At 41.0% G+C, this 19,673-nt stretch overlaps 1 protein-coding gene across 1 annotated transcript in view; it reads right to left on the minus strand.

The window, feature by feature from the left end:
• The window catches only part of THSD7B (thrombospondin type 1 domain containing 7B), a 310,428-nt gene that overhangs the window by 70,103 nt on the left and 220,652 nt on the right, over positions 1 to 19,673 (minus strand). Inside the window, exon 16 of the mRNA XM_071562679.1 lies at positions 8,676 to 8,854. Coding sequence (XP_071418780.1) covers positions 8,676 to 8,854 — 179 coding nt within the window. The remainder of the gene's footprint in view (positions 1 to 8,675; positions 8,855 to 19,673) is intronic.

A 19,673-nucleotide genomic window follows, 5' to 3' on the forward strand; every position in this document is an offset into this window, starting at 1 on the left:
TTTATCTGCCAGCCACCAATCTGGAAATGCTGATGATCCTGATGCTGTCAATTAAGAGAGATGCAAAATTCATGTATTCAACTGGAGGTTCAAATGCACAGGTTTAGCTGATGGCAAGCCTGGCACAATCCTTCCAGTCATGTGGGGGGAGATCAAGAGGAATACAGAAGGTCATTTGCACTCTTATTCTGATGTCTTGGAGGAAAAAACCAATTAAACAACATAAAAAGAAAATAAAGTCCATTCCTGAATCTATCAATCTGCTACAGAGCATAGAACAAAGCAAACCCAACAAATGATATGGTTATAATTTCTGAGAAATGGCCACAAGAAACATCTGCACCAGAAAAAATATTAACACTTGTTAAGTATTAATCAATGAGAGCTGCTGTAAACAGAACAACACAGCAATAGTAAATACTTTAAAAAGAGGTAAGACCAGGGTTATTTTAAAGAGCAGGGTCATTTTAATGACCATTATGCAAGAGGTGCCTGAGAGTGCCTGGGCTGCTCAGGAGCTCTGACAGATGAATTCTCACAGCACATACATCTTCATGTCCATTCTCCCTCTTTGAGCAGCAACTTCATTTCCAATTATTCTCTCTTATTCATAAAGGGGAGTCAGAAAAGTAAAAATTTTCTGCTCTGAATGCTCGGGGTATGTTCACAGCATGCAGGTGAGTCAGACCGTGTTTAACAAACTCCTATTCCTCTTAGGAATAAAACCAGCCACTGAAATGTGGTTGGCTTTAAACTGAGGACACACAGAATCTGGTATATATTTATGGGAAAATTCAGTCCTTCTAAAGACCCTGCTGTCCACTGGGAAAATGAGAAAAGGGACCAAAGTCTTCATTAGTAAGCATGCTGGAGCTGCATACCCAGCCAAGAGAACGCAGAAGACCTTCATACAGAGACCCCTGTGAGACAAATCCAGCAGCTGCTATTTGTCTGGCCAAAGGATATGTGAGATACTCTGTCCTGAGCAGAGGAAATTCATGTCTTTATTGCAGCCTTTCCAACAGCAGAGCTGGAAGCAGACTGCCATCACATCCCTTCTTAAAGCTTCTTCCTAGAATAACCTCACAGGGGTTTCTGACAGTAGCAGATGCTTAATCAGGCCAATGCCAGCACCTAATTTACCAACTGAAGCCAACCCAACCTTCGTTCATGTTGGATGCTCTCTCCCCATGATTCTCATTTACACACCAGCTCCCTGGATTGGACAGATCTGGGCTGCCTTCTGCTTATGCACTCCTGTGCAACACCTTGGCAGTATCTTGTTGCATTCACACTTCAGCAAGTTTTGAAGTCGTCGTGTGGCAGGTTCTCAGAACTCATGAATTTCATGCCATGAATTTCATGGCTTGACTCAGAATCTTTCAAAAGACATTTCCACATTCATGTCTTCCATTACAGCAGTGTTTTGCAATCAACAAGATCATATTTTGGAAATTAATTTTGTGCAGAAAGAAGTTGTAAAAGAGAGTAAAGAAAAGGAAAATGTGTCAAAATGTTCATTTAATTTGCCAAAAGCAAGAGAAGGGATAGTTCTGTGTAATTCACTCTTTCTGAGGACTGAGCCTCATGTGATAAAATGCATGCCAAAGGTGAAGCTTCTGAAAAGGTGAAGATGTACCAACACTTTTTATTCAGAATACTCTTGGGTTTGTTCCAATTAGAACAGAAGCTGGGTCTGTATTTTAACTGTAATGCAGCATCTCCCCTTCCTTAACAATTGCAAACCTAAAACCAAGAACAAATTGCACTGCAAAACTTTGCAGTAAAAGAAATAGAAAGTTTTCTAAAAGGAGGAAGAAGCAGCAAAAAAAAATCCCCAAGATTAAATCTGCTGCCAAGGAATAACCAAGGCATCAATCCTTCGTGTTCTCCTGCTCCTAAGACAAAGACAAGCAAGAGTAAGTTCAGTCTCAGTGTTAGAGGCTGTCACGCTGATTTATGACACACACTGTGTGCTGGTCCTCCAACATGACATATTGTCCACGAGAGATTCAGCACAAACCAGACTTCTTCCCTCAAAAAAAATATTGCCCAAACCAATTGAACTGCAGTTCCTTAGGTGAAATGCTAATACTTTCTCTACTGGGCCATCCGACCACCTATGGCAGATTTTCCATTTAATTCCAACTTCTCTGCAGAGAAATCAACAGGACAAAGCACTTTGGGTACAGTTCCTCTCTTTCACTATATTTTGCAGTATGCTGTTCTAATAAACAATAAATATTCCTTTCAACAACAAATGTAGGAACTATATTTGAATCAGAAATAATTTGGGTATGTTCTCAGTTGCAGAGATGCAAACATACCAATTTCTTTTACAGTAGAAATTCCTGCTCTGATACATATTTCATTAAGAACTTGGTAGTGGTTGTAGTAGGCAGAAAAAAATGTACTTTAACCAATTAGCACAAGGCTGTTGATTTTTTTTTGATTAACTGCAGGAAGGAGACTGGCATTGTAACAGGTTTAACTTCACAAAGTGCAAATGTTCTCTCCCAATTGCAGAAGAACAGCACTATACCCTGTCTCAAGTTGCTTTATTATTAAAGAGAAGTCTAAAGCAGCTATCTAGAAAAAAGAAAACCACAAAAGTGAAAAGTACTTTTGAGGAAGTTGTTAAACGGCTCCATTTTGTGAGGCTAAAGCTTTTCATGAGTAGCAATTGTGAAAATATGTTTATATGACTCTTTATTCAACAGAAAACCTGCAGGAGAAACGAAAACCAAGTGTGGATAGCTACAGAAGGCAAATACAAATTTAATATACTCTGGGAATTAGAGCAGTAGACACTACAGGGTATGGGAAGTGGCTGTATTTCCCTTAGGAAGTGAAGCAGCACCCACCCACCTGCTGGACTCCCAGGCAGCTGAGATAGTGCTCAGGCTACACAGAGTTGGCTGCTGCTTTTGCTCACTTAACAAAATAAATTGCTGTTTAGTATCCAAACTTTCAGTCACAGCAAGAAAAGTGTAAGGGAAACAGGAGGTTCTCACCGTTTTTTGACACTGAAAATTCTCCCACATTAGTGTAGCAGGCAAAAAAACTTGTCATTTTTATGATACTGTAAAACTGCACTAGAATCAGAGAGAAAATGTGGTTTATGCTGTAATTTCTTCCTTTAAGGCAGAGTGGGAGGAAATCAGACCTTCTGAAGATAAAACTGAGATTAATGATAGGCTTGTTTTTTTCCAGAATTAAGTTGCACATGAAGCAAATGAGTGTTGACAGAGCCAGAGGAAAATGTAAGTCAGACATGCATGGCACAGGGTGGGATCTTGCACAGCCAATGGACTGATCCAGCAGGACTGGGCTCAGAAATCACCTACTGGCAGCTGAAATCCATGAGGGGAAGAGATTTGGAGCGCCTAAAAGAAGTTCAGTGACTTTTGCTGACAATTAGAAATCTCTATTATAAAAGAAGTGATTTAAGCAGGAGCTATCTATAACTACTACATAATAATGATATTCTTGAAGACCAATTTCTCCTACTGGAAGGTGAGGGCTGTACATGCAACTCACAAGCCAGGGACTGCATGTCAGCTAATTCTGTGACAGCAATTAAAGGTACTGGGTTCAAACTTAACTTCTAAAGCAAGAGCCTAAAAGTTTTGAAAACACTTCACACAACACATATATCCACACATATGTATATATGATAAATATATTGATGCAATGGAAAAGTATGATCAAATACTACACCAAAACAAAGCATGAAAATAAAGTCTTTTGCAGTCAGACACATGCAAAATTTAGAGTATAAATACTATTTTAACAATTAACAGGCATATAGGGGACAAAGATAAATCAAAGAGGTTGCATATATTTGTGTCAGCCAATAGAGACAAGAATACAACTTAAAGAAAGGAAAACAGGCAAAATACAATAGGGTTAGATGTTGCTTATTCAGAAACTTTACTGCATATAAAATTATTGCTTTGACAACAGTTACCTACCTGAAAAAGGGGACATTATTTCAATGCAGTGCCTTGGGATAAGCCAGGCTGTGCTGCTCTTCCTTAGGCAGAGTTTCCCTGACACAGTCTAAGGGCATTTTTGGACCACAGAATCTTACCTTGCCAAATGTGAGCCAAAATTGCCTACAGAAATGGCTACTCAATGTGAGCAAGGCAATCTTTAGTCTACACACTACTGTGCTGCTTTGAGAGGGATTTTTAGGCATTACTATGAAAAGCTCTGGAAGCATCTTTAAAAAGGTCTTTCCTGAACAGACCCTTCCTAACATTACCAGTTAGAAAAGGGGAAAGATCACACACACATTCCCAGCACACACCCCTCCACCTCCTGCTCCAAGCCCAGCTCTGCTTCCAAGAGACAGTGACTTCCACTGTAACAGCAGTCTCCAAGTCCACCCAACCTTGTACATTCTGATGGTGAGATTTAAAAGCCAGAAATTTTGCAAGATTTTAATTTTTGAAAAGAAATTTGATACGATTTTTGCTGATGATAAAAAAAAGTTTTTTCCAAAGGGCAAGTAGGACTAAACCAGTCACTTTCTGTGAAAACGTTCCAGAAATTCACACATCTTCACACCTGCTTCTGAGAGATCTGGTCTGTAAATGCACCACTGCCCTCCTTTTGCCCTTCCTTAAACTCCTGTGTGCAGCCTCAGAAGCACTTGAAATTCTAATGTGCAAAGTGTCTGTATTTCTCATATTCTAGAGCGAACAGCAGAAAATGTCATTAAGAATAAAATATTCATTTTAATGAAAGCAGTAAGTTTACATTCTAACTACATTACATTTTTTTCCTGCCATGCCTGCCATAGCAAATACTCTCAATCCTTTAAAAATGTTTGCTTAAATATATACAGCTTATATAAAGGGGATAAACTACTTGCTATGATGTTTGTCCTTTAGCAGGACTGGGTAAGAGAGAGAGAGGGGGGGGAAGGAGAAGGAGGGAAAATCTTGACAAGAATATGTATGAGAGCAATCAATAAAAAAATAATCCTTGGAATTCATGAATCTTGAAAATAAGATAAATTTTCTTGTAGTAATCCTAAAAACCTATAAAAGAATATGCAGGCAATAAACCCCCCTTAACTCATATTTAACCTTTCATCATGTAGAACTACATATTAAATAGCTTAGCAACTGCATGCTGTGTAAGTGCATTCAAATAAGAGCAGAAATAGAAAAATGTAAATGCTACACCTCTTTTAACATGCACTGCACAGCCAGGAACAGCTGCCAGCTGACCCCCTAATCCAATGGAAGCAATCCCAGCCCCACATCAGAGCAGCTTCTCCAGGCAAAGCCCATTTTCCTGGAGACATGGAGCCAAATGCAGTGAGCCAACCATTTCCAAACAGAGGTACAAGGCAACAGGAATTCTGCACATTACAGCAGCTGCATTAAAATACTGTCATCTCTTCCCCCAGATATTGTAATCTACCCTTTCATTTCACAGGGCAACAACACAGAGTTTAGGGCTGCAGTGACTACATCAAATCAAGTGATTCTATCAGAACACCAAGTGCATACAGGCCACACAAATGTTTGGCACTTCTACTAGAAAATAACCTGGAATAAAAGCTGAGAGGGCTCAACCTAGTCCATTGAATATAATGAGAAGAAATGAAAAAAAAAGCTGAATTAATTCTCCTAACTCTGAATTTACTTCTCGCATCTACTGCAAAAAGAGTGGGCTGCTTGAGAGGCTCCACAGGCAGATGAAGACAATTGAAAGAATGGCTTCAAGGTACACGACAGGAGTCAAAACCTCTGTGGAATTAAGAGCATAAACCCCATGGAACATTATGCAGTAATAGAGCATGTCATTATTTCTGCATAAAATCAAACTCCTGCTAAAAAGTTCTATCCTAAACACACAAGCAGGCTGCACTACACTGACCAAACAGACTCCAGGAGGACAGTCTTTTATGGCACAGTTTATGTGACTCAAATAACTATCTATATTCATAAAATAAATTGTTCGATCATGCAAACTGCCCGTATCCCCAAAGCAGGAGCTTTGCTAAACATCTGTACATAGGGGAAATGGTAAGAAAGAATTGCTGGAATAGTGTTTCAAGTAACATTCTCTTCAGTGAAATTTATGTCAAATATGTGAAAGGCATAGAAGAAAAAGACATGTAGGGATCTGCCAAAAAGCCTAGACAACACTCTGCACAAGAAGGGGATGCAAAGATTATCTGGCTTAATAAGAAAAACATACAAACTGACTGAGGGATTTAATTATAAAATACTGGAAAAAATGAAGGGTCTCCAAAGCAGTTGATTAAGCAATAGCAAGACCCAACCTCTGAAGCAATAATAAAAAAAATTACTAAAAATACTGGAGGAAATAATAAGGCAATCATAAGCAAATTCTACTGGCACCTGGAGGAATTCATTACTGGTTCTAAGTTAGCTCAAGTTTTATCAACTGCATAATACACAATAAAACACAGTATCCAGTGAAAAGTACAACTCAGCACCATGGTGATTTAGCTTTCCCATGTCTGATATAAAACAAAAGCAAGTATTTACTGCAGGTATGTAATCCAGATTATATAAAATAGTTAGGATGTCACATTTTTATATCTAATGAACCTATAGAGCTTTGCTCTAGGATTTGAACACTACCCAGACCAGAGGAAAGAGCAGATAATCTGCCTGCCAGGGGATTAACAATATGTGTCCAGCTTAGCTAAACAGCAGTGCCATCAGCTAATTTAGTTTGCCATCTGGACAGGCAACTCGTACACACTGCAACGTGGAGCTTGGTGTGTTAAATCTGGCAGTCCAGTTCCAGGGGTGCAGTGCAAAACTCCTTCTGAGCTGCACAAAGAATTGAGAAGTGCTGCCAGAAGTGATAGATAGAATGACAGACACAGCCTGTGTATGTGGGCATATCTAAGTGTACATACATATATATGTATAAAAACACATTTCCCTTATGAACACAACAATTTCTTCTTATCCTGAAAGCTCTGCAACATATAGGATAGGACTCTATCCTATAAATCTAAATTGGAAAATTATAATCCATTTGTGTGCTAAAACAGCTGGGAATATCTTCTGTTATATCCTAAAAAAACCCTCAAACTCATAGGCAAAGAAAGAAAAACCCAAAACACACAACCAACCAACCAAAAAAAAAAAAAACAATCCAAAACCCCCAAACCTCAAAAACAAGAAGTCACAAGCCTAAGGAAACAGACCTTAATGCAATTCTACAGTGTCACTACTCCAGCCCACAACAGAAAACCTCTAATGAATGCAGTGGGTTTCAGATCCCGACGTGAGAGGCAAAAAGCAGCGATCACGTTTATATTAATACCAGCCACAGCACTTTGCAAGCACCATGCACCGATAAACTGTACAAAGACATAACTTCCAAGTTTAAACAATTTCTTTCCTTTAATATCTTCTGAAAGGCTTTTGGAACTAGCAACTCTAATGTGTGTGGGAATAGGCAACACATGATAGCAATAAGTTTGCTTTTAATGGAAGGAGTCTGCTGTGTCTGTGGGTAACAAACCCCAGTATCTTTTCATTACAAAGGAGCTTATTGTTACCATATGACTTACTGTGGGATTTCACTTTGCCTCTCTGGTGATCTGTCTGATCTATTAAGGAAAGCACTGAGCTATGGACAGCATACACTTTATTGCAGTTTTATACTTTGGTAGTCCCTGCTGCTTCTGTCAGCCTACTTCCGATGAATTTCAAATAGGAACAAGGAAAAAGAAAAAGGAAAAAAGAAGCCAAGTTTCTCACAGAAAAAAAAAAATTAACTGTGAACAGAATGAGGCAAGTTCATAGTGAGGAGTTGGAAGTGGTGCTGCATCCCAGGACATGACTCCTGCAGCAGTGGTTGTGCAGAAAAACAACTGCATCCAGCAGCTCTAGCACCTACCAACCACTACATAAATGAATCTTTGCATGGATACCACTGAACTCATTCTACATGACACATATTTTATACATATACATATTCATAATATACATATGAAGTTCCATCAGCATGGCTGTTTCTGTCCTATTAATTAATTTTCATGGCTGAATCTGAAATATAGGACAGGCAAAACGAAACAGTACTTCATCAGTGTTAATGAGTGTTGAGAATTAATCAGGAAATGTAGGAAATCACTATTCACTTGGCAAAAATGCATACAGCATTAAGTAGCATTTAAATAGATGTTGATCTTTCTTTAAGAGTAGCAATTTAAAGATTATTTTCATCTGATAGGATACTTCAATATTGAATATACAGAGATTAATGTTCAAGGGAACTGGTGCTGTGTTGAAGGGAAATGTTGCTAAAAATAGCAATATATATTTTTAAAATGTTTCTACAGCAACCGTAGTCTCAGAAAGAATTAAAAAGTTTTAAAATAGCCATGACATCTGAACTTTCTGATGTCTCAACACTGTCCAGGTGGGATTATTAATCCAGAGCTTCCTGTGCTCTGGGAGATAACAATTTTCTCATGTAAGAGATACAGTGTTCCAGGTCAAATTCTGAGCATATCTCCCTCAATCCTTAAGACGTTTGAGGATTGCCTACAAAACGTGTCACAAGGTGTGGTGCCAGAGATAACCTGATTTTAATTTCTTCACCTTTGGATCACAATTCACATTACAGCAAGCACAGAGAGATGTGTTGGCTATTTTACCACCACTCACCTGATTCTTGAGATCCAGCTTTGGGCAGGGACGACCTCCATTGTACGGCTTCTCCTTGAGCCACTTGGATCGGACTTTCACCCCCGGTCCACAGGAAGAGCTGCAAGGAGACCAACTGGACCAATCGCTTAATTTGCAATCAAACGGGCAAGGGACCGTGCAAGGTTCTTCAATGTAACCTAAACCAGAAATTGAGACAGGTTTTAATCACAGCCACTGCTGAGTTCTGCTCCCCTGATGTGATCTGTGCAATCAACACAAAATGAGAACTCCTGAAGGAGAAGATTTTGGGCACACTCACAACGCCGTCCCAAGGTGGGCTTATGGTATTATTTGTAAAAAAAATAGCAGTGACTAAAATTAACTTCTGCTTGGTTCAGCCCAGTGAAGGCAGTGGTAAAGCTGACTGGCATAAAGGACACACGGCAGCAGTACCTGTTGTGAAGCTGGTGGTCACCAACACATGGTGATTATCTTCCCTGTGAGACTGTGGGCATAATAAACTCTGGAGAACTAAGTGCACAGCCCAGTTCCACACTCCTTTAGCATTACACTGATCACCTTCAGAGCTGGCACAGGCAGGAATCAGACAGAGGCTCTTTTCCCAATAGAGGGAACCAGAGGATGCTGGAGGCAACAGAGCTCTTCTCTTGGCAGCTCCCACAGGATGCGTGAGGGATCTGCCTGTCAGCTGGAGCAGCGTGGAATTCGTTCTTGGGAGAAGCTGATGAAACCTGCTTCCCACATCTTTAGTTCTCTTTATACATCTTTCCAACTGCCTTGCTTATTATGGGTTTCATAAATGGTATTTTAAAGCTTTGCTTTCATCTTAAACTGGTTTGACATTAAAGTCCTCACAAGATCATCAGCTCTTAAAATCACAATGCCAGGCACCTGCAATACCAACACCTTGTGAATTAAAACCCAACAGATTCCTCCAAAAAGGCACAACCTCACAGCTGTTTTAGGAGCTGGCATATGTGAAGAGAAATTTTGCAGAGGACAGCCTGGCTGTGGAGTTCTTGGTGTGCAAAAAGGCAGTGGAGGGTGGCCAAACCCTGGAGGTCTCCAGGGAATCACTAGCACCAGTCTCAGGTTGGCAGTGTGGAATAATTCCTGCACCTTCCCTGCTTACCATGCTGCATTCGTTCTCCTCCAGTTCCTATTATCTCCTTGTCATGTCTGTATGTATTATTTTAATTTAAACAAAAAAGAGATTTCATGTTAGACCATGAAAGGCAGTGGCTGCTCAGATCAGCCTTTATTAGAGGCAGCTTTGTCCCTCTGACAGCTGTGGCAATGATGGTCATGGAAATAATGGAATTTCATCCCTACCACATTTGTGATGTTTCTCATTTTTATGCCCTTTCTTTCTCTTTGGTTTTCATCACACGAACAGCCCCTCTCTATTCCTTACCTACAGAACACCACGTTAGCTCATTTCAAGGCTCTGTCAGGAAGGGTTTCCCCACTCTACCCAGGTGACAGTCACCCCAGCATGGAAGGAAAAAACACCCAAACAACAAAACCCAGCCCAGCAGCAGCTGCAGTCCAAAACCACCAGACAACAGCCCGTAACAAGCATGAAACACCAACGCTGAGGCACCGAGATTATTCTGGTCCAGAGCTGAATTTACTGGCTCAACCTGCCTGAACTGCAGCTCACTCCAAACCAGAGCATTGCAGCCAGAGCATCAACCCACAGCAACAATACACTGCCTCACTCCTGCTCTTGACACTGAAGTCAGTACCAAGAAAGGTTTCAGGCTTATTTAGGCATCCAACCCCTGGAAAATATCTCCCTTCTAGAAGTACAAGAAATACTGATGTTGCTTTTGTAAACAGTGCCTTAAAAAACGCTCACAGCAACAGCAGTTCCCTCCTTGAGCTCACTGATGCTCCATTTCTCCTCTCATGATGCTGTGATGGTGCTGCTCCCTCTTTCTTTACGGCGGCCGCACCGCAGCCTGACAGCTGCAATCACTCCCCCTGTAATTCACGCTGTAACTCTTCCCCAAAGCTGCAGACCTGTTCCCATACAGCCTGCTCTGGTTTTCTTTGCTCCCTCTGATCTCTATGCCTTTTCATTTGCAGCTCCAAAGTCACTGAATTGGGTAACTTAATTATTTCCAACCAAATCTGGTGACAGAGGTATTTGGATGTTTGAGATATTTCAACTTTGCAAGCTTTGTGTGCTCACCTTGGTGAGATGACACCCATCCACACACATATACAAATATTTCCAAAACAGACTCACTTTTTTTCCCCCTAAACAAAACTCACCAATATCCCACTAATATTCTATTCCATCTGCTTAGGTTGCCACTCAAAGTAATTCATAATACATTATGATAAGTAAAAGAAATTTTCTCATGATAGATTTATGAGACGCATTTCTTAGGCAGTTCTCCAAAGAGTTCTGTTCCACCACTGTATGAAATATCATTTTTCCTTGGGCTGTGTGACAGCCTGGATAATTAACTCTCAACAGAAACAAAGAAAGTGCCTTGTTTCAAAGTAGGATTAGTCAGAGGGGTTATCAACTTATCAGAGAAAGCAAAATGGCTAAGTCTTTTGGCAGTTCAAGATCCAACTCTATAATAAAAAAAGGTAAAAAAAAGAAAGGAATTTAAAAAATAAGGAATATTAAGGAGAAGTTGTAATAAACCATCTTTCTTAGATATAAGAAAGACGTTTTTTACCATGAGGGTGGGTAAAACACTCACAAAAGTTGCCTAGAGAAGCAAGGGATGTCTCATTCCTGGAAACATTCAAGGCCAGGTTGGATGGAGCTTGAAGCAACTTCTCTAGCTCATTGTTAAGAGGTTGGACATGATGACCTTCAAAAGGTCCCTCCCAACACAAACTACTCTACAACTTTATGGAAATTAAAGAAACCTATTGTATTCCATCCCCAGGAAGTGCTGTGAGTTACCCCTCAGCAAACCACAGAATTTCTCTGTTTCTCAGAGGGCAGCTCACTGCTTTTTGAGTTTCCTCACCCATATTTCTAAACTACATTAAGTATAAACAAATAATGGCCAGCTAACAGAGCATTAAATTCCCATACTGCCCAGAGGAAGTCAATTCTCCACACTGAACAAAGCTACAGAATTAAAATGGGATCATAACTTTCCTCCAGGCTCTTCTCACAGACTGCCATTGCTCTTCAATCAATCACTTGAGGTTAATTCCATGCTGAGATACTCATAGAGCGGAGATTTCATTCAACCAAAATTTTCCTCCAAAAATGTTCCTGTGATGTACCCTCTTTGCTCAGACAGAGAATGCCTTTATGACTCTTTTTATGGTGATTAGTAAATAACTTGTACTCAGCTCATCCATTGTGAGAACAGAGTATTTGTTTTTCTCTGAAGGAGCCAAGCAGGGACTTGCTATTGTCAGGGGGCCACAAAGACCCACAATAATCCCAGTTTTGGCACCCTAGAAAACTCATAGGATTGGCATGGTGCACAATACAGAACAAACAGAAAACCCAAGGGAGACAGGCTATTAAAACAATCCATTAATAAAGAATTCTACGTTCAGGCTATTATCCAGAGAAGTTTTCTTACCATAACAGAATACAAACAAAGGAGCATAAGCACATTTCTGAGCTACTGTTGCTCAGCTTGGGGAGACTAACTTAAGGCTGAGTTTACACAGCTGGTTTTGTCAGTGTCATCCTCAAACTTCTCACTCATCTATCACATCCCCCATTTTTCTCTCCTCTGGAGAATCTGTTACCAAAAACTTGTTACGTTTCCAAAACCTTCTGCAGAAAAAGATGTTCTCTCCTCCACAGCCCTGCTCAGCCTACTTTCCATGTGTTCTTAGATTACTTCTTCAAGCTTCCTTTAACCTCTTTATTATTATTATTATTATTACTCCTCAAAATCTCCAATGCTGTTAAAATCAGCTTCATTTAATTAAGACAGAGCCGATGAGAGCCTCTGTCCTACCTGAACCAACAGCGGCTCCTGAACACCAGAGAGCTGGAACTGCACACACAGATGCCACAGGAGGTAGTGACAGAACACCAGGACATTTAAGTAGCCACTTTGAAACAGACTACTGGGAATTGACAGAAAAAATTGATCTGGATGATCAAATAAGCCTTTTCTATGTTTAAGTGCTATTGTTTTACTACTGAGACACTGTCAACATAATGGGATGAACAAATGCATTTATCCAGGCTGCACAGCTCATTTTACTATGATTTATTCATTAAGAACAATCTGCTTGTTTCTCAACAAGCCACAAATGGAGTCTCTTCTCTAAAGTGTCTGTAACAAACAAAGCACCCACAGATTACACAGGAAGGACTGGGAAGGCTTGAGCACATGATGTAGCAGCCACTACTCATCTCCTTCCTCCTGTGCAGCCCAGAGCCAAAGCAATGCCAAGTGGATGAATGAAATGAGGGCAATGATCCAGCAGCTGTCACAGAATCACACAATCCCAGAATAGTTTGGGTTGGAAGGGACCTGTAAGCTCATCTTGTTCCATCCCCCTACCCTGGGCAGGGACACCTTCCACTAGACCAGGTTGCTCCAAGCCCCATCCAACCTGGCCTTGAATACTTCCAAGGATGGGGCAGCCACAGCTTCTCTGGGCAACCTCCAGCGTCAGAGGTTAAGGCACAAATACGTGGCGTAAAAACTATTGTTTCATTTTTGCAGTGCAACCCAGCAGAGCCAAGGCAAGAGGAGGCAGCTGGAGGACAGGCTGGGGGTGTCAATGATGCAGAAGGATGAAGAGGCCATGGATGGCACCACAGCACTGCATGGGTGAGATCTGTAGGATCACAATTTCGCTCCAAGACACTGGTGTATCACAGTAGCACAGCCAGGGAGGGGCTGGCACTGTCCTTCCATGTCCCCTCTATAGGCACAAACGGGTCGTGGTGGGAGAAGCAGGAGATTAGTTTACAAGCTAAGTTAAGACAGTGGCATCCACCTGATTGTTGCACTTCCAAAAGATAAATTTGCCGCGGGTGTAAGGTCTGCACACAGCGTTAAACAACAGTGCCAACAGCATTCCAAGAGACTGACTTAAAAGTGATGCGAAAATAAACAGCATTTCTCCAGCAGCTTTGGAAACAGATGCACTTCTAATTGAATTGGCTTTAAACTCATTTGTATCCTCTCTAACATATTTCATGGTTTCAATTAACAAACTTCTAGCGGTTCTACCCTTGTTAGTAAACCTTGAGGTGCTTCATAAAACTCAAGGTCATTACTATGAGAAGGGACAATTCTGTGCATCACCGCAGCTGCCACTGGTAATAACACTGCTAATTTCCCCTGGAGCCTGTGGGACAGGAGAGATCACCCTTTAGCAAACCAGGGAGCAGCAGAGTGGACAGTGACACAAGAGAAATGTTTCTAATTACACACACCAAAGGTAAGAGGGGAAAAAAATTGATTCATTTTGCAATTAATATTTACATTCATTTGGTTACTGACTGTGAAATATCATTGAATAACACCAGTAAATCCATGCAGTGCTAAAAAACGAACAGCTAAAGGACCACAGCACTCAATGGGCCACATTCTGCTCAGCTGTAACTTTGGGATCTCCTACCAAGTAAAGCTCTTGTTTCAACTCACATTAAAACTCAGCATGGAGCACAGACTGCAGTTAAGAGACAACTCCACCAGCTGATCCCAGTTCTATGGCTGGGGCTTTCCCAAGGTGCCACGAATAAGGCAGCCACTGGCCATGGGCCACTCAGCATGACTGAAGGCTCCAACACCTTCTGAGGTACAAGGGGAGCACCTCATCCTCATCTTGGTTCAAAATCTAAGCCCTTCTTCAAGGGAGAAAATTATTAACTGAAGGGAACTAAGCAGAGTAAGTCTGGGAGCGCTAAATTTGCTAACAAGTTGAGTTGCAGCTGAAAAGGATGTAATCTTGCCACAGAACAAATGTTTAATCTTCTTTTTTTTTTACAGCGTTCAAGGATTTGAGAGATTTTATGCAATATTAGTTTGCTGAGAAATTTAAGAGATAATCTAATGAATACATTCAATGAAGGCACAGCCAAAAAACCCAGCAAAAATAACTTTCACATCAAATGTTTTGCAAAGCTTAAATAATGGACCCTTAGCTAATTTATTCCCACTAGCTCAACAAAGAGGCACATGCTCATGTTATCTTGTAGCAGGCTGATTAGAGATTCTAAATAGACCAGAGAGGACTTGTAAAAAAGGCTGGTAAGTTTAACTCAACATTATTGTTATTGAAATTCATCCAAAGGTTGGTTTTATTGCTCAATTTCACAGTCTCTATAAATCCCGACGAGGCAGTTGGGTTGATGCTGACTCTGCACTATGATTCCTAATTTCTTTTGATTTTGTATTACAGTTTTCTTCCTTAAAAGAACTTGCAAGCTTACGCTTTGAGTTACATACAAACAATAGTAGTTGATATATTTAACCTTTTAACTCAACAAGGAAATCTCCGTTAATTAGCACATTCCTTATAACAGATTGCAGGAGAAGCTGAGAACTCTTCAGGAGAAGGAGGCTCCTCTGCTGCCTTCTGACTGCAAATAAATAGAGCAAATAAATAGGACTTTACAGTGTACATTCATCTCATAGGGAGCTTTCCATGCAGGAGGGCAGAAATCCACTGCACAAATCTTTCCTGGCTCCAAAACCAACTGTGGGAATGATTCTCCCTTCTCTCAGGGCTCCTCCCCCACAGCAAAGGGCTGCTTTGGAGCCCTGATGTCTTAACAAAGTCCTTACTCAAATAAAAAATCATCCTCTGGGATCAATAGCAGTTAGAGGAGTAGCTCAGCTGTGTTTTTCTATATACTTTGCTCATCTTTCTGCCACTGGGAAAATCATCTCCTTTGTCCAAACAAAACTGAGTAGCTTTTTTTTTTCTTATCAGTGTTGTCATCGTCTGTATATCAGGAAAGAAACTCAGCCCATTGTACTTTAGTATGGGGTGTTTAACATATATTTCTTTTTTTTCAGGCAACTCCATTCATAGTAAAAGCAGGTTTTCAAAATGAACCTGAGACTGTGTTCATTTTTTATTGTTATGATCAGATTTATGTACGAAAACAAGACCTTTTTCAAAGGCTGAACACACTTCCTCAGTACATCAAAGAGACCATTAAACTGTCCACAGACCATCGAATTGCCCCTTTCTCCTACACCTGACTTCTCTCAGAGACCCAACTGCACAGCAGCTCTGAAAATAGACGTGCTCTGCAGAGTGCTCTGAAGATCAATATAGACTTGGGCAATTTGGACCAGGCAGGAAGCATCTTCCAGAGCCAAGGGTCCATCACTGGGAGAAAGCTGCCGCCAAATGCCACCAAAAATATCTCCCCCCTCAGTAAATCTTGTAGGACCTGAAGGTCAATGGTTTCAGGCTCTGCTGGAGCACACTAAGAAACTCAATTTCAGAGTTTGGGGCCCTCCGTGGAGAGCATCTTTCTGCCAGTTTCTGAAGTCATGACATTAGGCACTGTCAACACAATATGCCACCTCATTTCGGCTGCCAAGCTGCGACCCCAAGACACAGACAAGCCTCATTTAGACAACTTGCCTCGGACAACAACGTGATGGCTTCTGTTTGAGAGAACCAGAAGCACTGATGCATCTCCTGTATCCTGGTAATTAGCACGTATTGTGCATTATAATGCTGCTCTTATTTCAGACAAACCAGATGACAGTGCAGAAGACAAGAACACTAATTAGACCCATGTGCAATTAATATTATAAAAAAGGCTCATAATAACATGAAACTTTTCTTTTTCTTTTCCTTCAAAATGTACATTCCTAGTTCTTTAATTTACAAACTTGAGAGGTTTTATCAAGTGCAAGGGCCTCTGTTCACAAGCAGGTCACACAGACACTGAAACCAGAGGCAGGTTGTGAGCCTGCAATGACCTCCACAGCCCCCTCCCCGCGTTGCAGGAGGTGAATGACACAGTGACCCCTCACTGTCACAGGAGGTAACACAGTGACCCCCCAAATCAATACACTTAAATCAATAAACTGCCCCAGTTCCTTCTCTTATTGACACCGAATAAGAAACCCAACTGCACACCTTAATTATGCTGGTGCTGTTTTAAGGATGCCACTAACCATTACCACCACGAGGAAGATCTGTGAGCATTTTCTCAAACACCAGGTCCCACCTGCTTGAATATTAGAGGTCACCTTGCTGCAGAAGCAGGGATTCAAAGGCATCTGACCTTCTTAAATAAAGCTGTACTATAAAAAACATCTGATGGAAACAGGATTTTAAGAAAGGGAACAGTCCTGGTTTCCCACAGCTCAGGCACGAGGAGAGCAGCGACTCATTTAGATGATGGAAAACCTTGAGAGGGAAACAGGACGTTTTTGTGACGTTAGCAGGCCCCAGCACAGAGTATTGATGTACTGAATTCCTGATAGACTTTTGTTTCAATTTTGCAGTCTGACTTTGAGCTCTCTGGCTGTGTAGTTCAATCTCCTGTGCTAGAGGACTTTAGCGAATTCAGAATCAGAAAGCGATGCAATCTTGTTAAATAATGGCATTTTTAATGGTCACTCCTTCATGTTACCAAGCAGAAACGAGATCCAAGATTTCACAGTGGGCATCTCTGTCTGTAGTGAGGAATATTAGAAGATTTGCAAAGCAGGCTCTTAGTAATTTAATTTACACCAGCCTCATTTGCAAACCTTGTAGGACAGAGAGCTATCGAAGTCCATCTCAGACTCAGCAATAGATTAAGGTAGGAAAAATGCTCAGTTACTCATCAATATCATTGGGATAATCCTCACAGCACACTGAGCTGAAGTTTAATTTCATATTTCCTAGTTCAGGCTCATTTCCTCAAATCTTCTAAATTCACCCATTGCTATGTTTCTCAGTTGCTCTCCCAAACTTTGTGATCAAGCACCTTACAGAGATGTCCTCCACATGTCCATCTGTCCCTGCCAGCCCAACTATTTCTGTATAACATGCTCCAGCAAACTCAAACTCATCACTGCTCATTTTATTCATGCACACAGACACTGATCTGAGTGCAAAAACTGGAATTTTTATTTTTGCAGGATTCCCATCCCACAGACTTAGAAACACATGAAGTTGCTTCTGAAAATCTTCAGAATATGTTAAGACATGAAATACCCACTGAACTGCACTACAACACCTCTGACTCTACTCAGCTGCCCCAGGGCTCCCAACCAGTGGGTAAAGATAGAGAACTGTCACTTTCCTCTTAAAAATTATGCCATCCATTTATGTTCCTGAAGATCCTGCACACAGACTAAAAAACACTGCAAAAGCTCCATGTAAGACATGGCAGGAATCCTGTGAATTACCACCAGTACATGTCACATCCCAGTATCACTACACATGTCCCAAAGGGATCATGAGCAGCAGAAGTGTAGAGGCCTTAGGACTGGAGTACATAAGTCATGACCAGGATTAGGCTAAAAGGTTATTTCTTCATCCTTCCAACAGAACGTATTAAATGGAATGACACACAGGGAGAGAAAAATGTTAATTCTAAGTCTATCTCTGAATGGTAACATTTTATTAGAGCCTGGCTTCATAACAGGCTGTATTTGTGACAAATGTGTTATTAAGGCAGAAGAGATGGGCCACATTTCAAAGAGATTCTCTTCCCACAGCCCACTGCAGGAACCAGGGCAGGAGATCACCCAGTGCATTAACTTCCTATCACAGCTCTCCTAAACCTCCCAAAAACTATTTCTACACTGAGTTAAAATTTCTACACTAGAAACATTCCCAGCTCTCATAATCAATCTGTCAAAAAGTGACTGAGCCTAATAATAGAAACATGAGCAAGGGTGGGCAGAGGTGGTCTAGCAAGAGGAAGCTGATGGGGAATGTCAAACATGAGAAGGTCTGTTTGAGGTCAGTAAAAAGCCATTCCTCATCATAGTCTGGTACTGCTGCCTCTTCAAAAGGGTCATTTTATGGAATGCAGCAAAAAGCATAAAAGAAATTTGGGCAAAAAGATAAGCAATAAAGATGTGTATTTAAAGCCAAGGAGTAACAACAGACATCACTATGACTAAATGCAGCACTTAGAGAGGATGCTGCTCAAACAGCCAGTTCTCTAAATGTTTTCTTGTAAGATGCATGTTTCCTTTCTGTAAGAAGATGAAGACCTAGAAGAATGTGCATTTCTATGTACTAACGCCTCAGGGGAAGTCTTACCTTGCTTTAAATAAGCTTCTTTGATAGCCAGTTTGACCCATTCAGAAATAACTTTTTTGATGGCTGTTTATCTTTGATTCTGTTGCCAGGAAAACACAGAGAACTCAATGTCTGAACAGTTGTCTTGTGATCCAATTTCATTTGATAAGTCTTTTAACACCCATAAAGGAAGAAACACGGCCAAGTTTTCTTATGGTGAACAGATTTTGGGGGGAAAAACAAAGAAAGGAAAAGATAGGGAATAAATCAAAATCAATGTTCTCTGAGCACTGTTATGAGAGCAATATGCAAAAACCCTGCAGTCAAACAAGAAATGGAGGGCAGGTCCTTCCTGGGCTCTGTGTCTGTGCTTACAGCTCCCCTGGCAGCCACAGCTGTAATTAAAAGTGTCACCACACACCCAAGGAGACATGTAGAAATGTTGTAGATAGTCCAGGGGAGAATCCAGCCAGGATTTCAGGGCTAAATTAAGAAGCTGTTTAGCTGTGAGAGAGCAGAAAACCAGTTAAAGGTGGCAGTGGCTTTGAAGAGCCCTGAAGTGGGGGCTGGAGGGTAGGACAGTCCTGTCTGCAGCTGGCAACACCTCTCAGCTACCTGTGATCCAGCCTTCATTCCCATGCCAAGGGAAGGGATGGTCAGAAAACAAGGTGAATTTTTAGCTGAAACTTTTTCCTCACACAGCCTTTGAAAAGCTTTGTCCTAGAAGTAATGCAGCTATTAATAAAATACAGTCATGCAATAAAAAGGCCATGGAGAGAGACTGTGCTGGTTTTGGCTGGGGTAGAGTTAATTTTCTTC

This window comes from Pithys albifrons, chromosome 8 (assembly GCF_047495875.1).
Source record: "Pithys albifrons albifrons isolate INPA30051 chromosome 8, PitAlb_v1, whole genome shotgun sequence".
In the NCBI taxonomy this organism is placed as follows: Eukaryota; Metazoa; Chordata; class Aves; order Passeriformes; family Thamnophilidae; genus Pithys; species Pithys albifrons.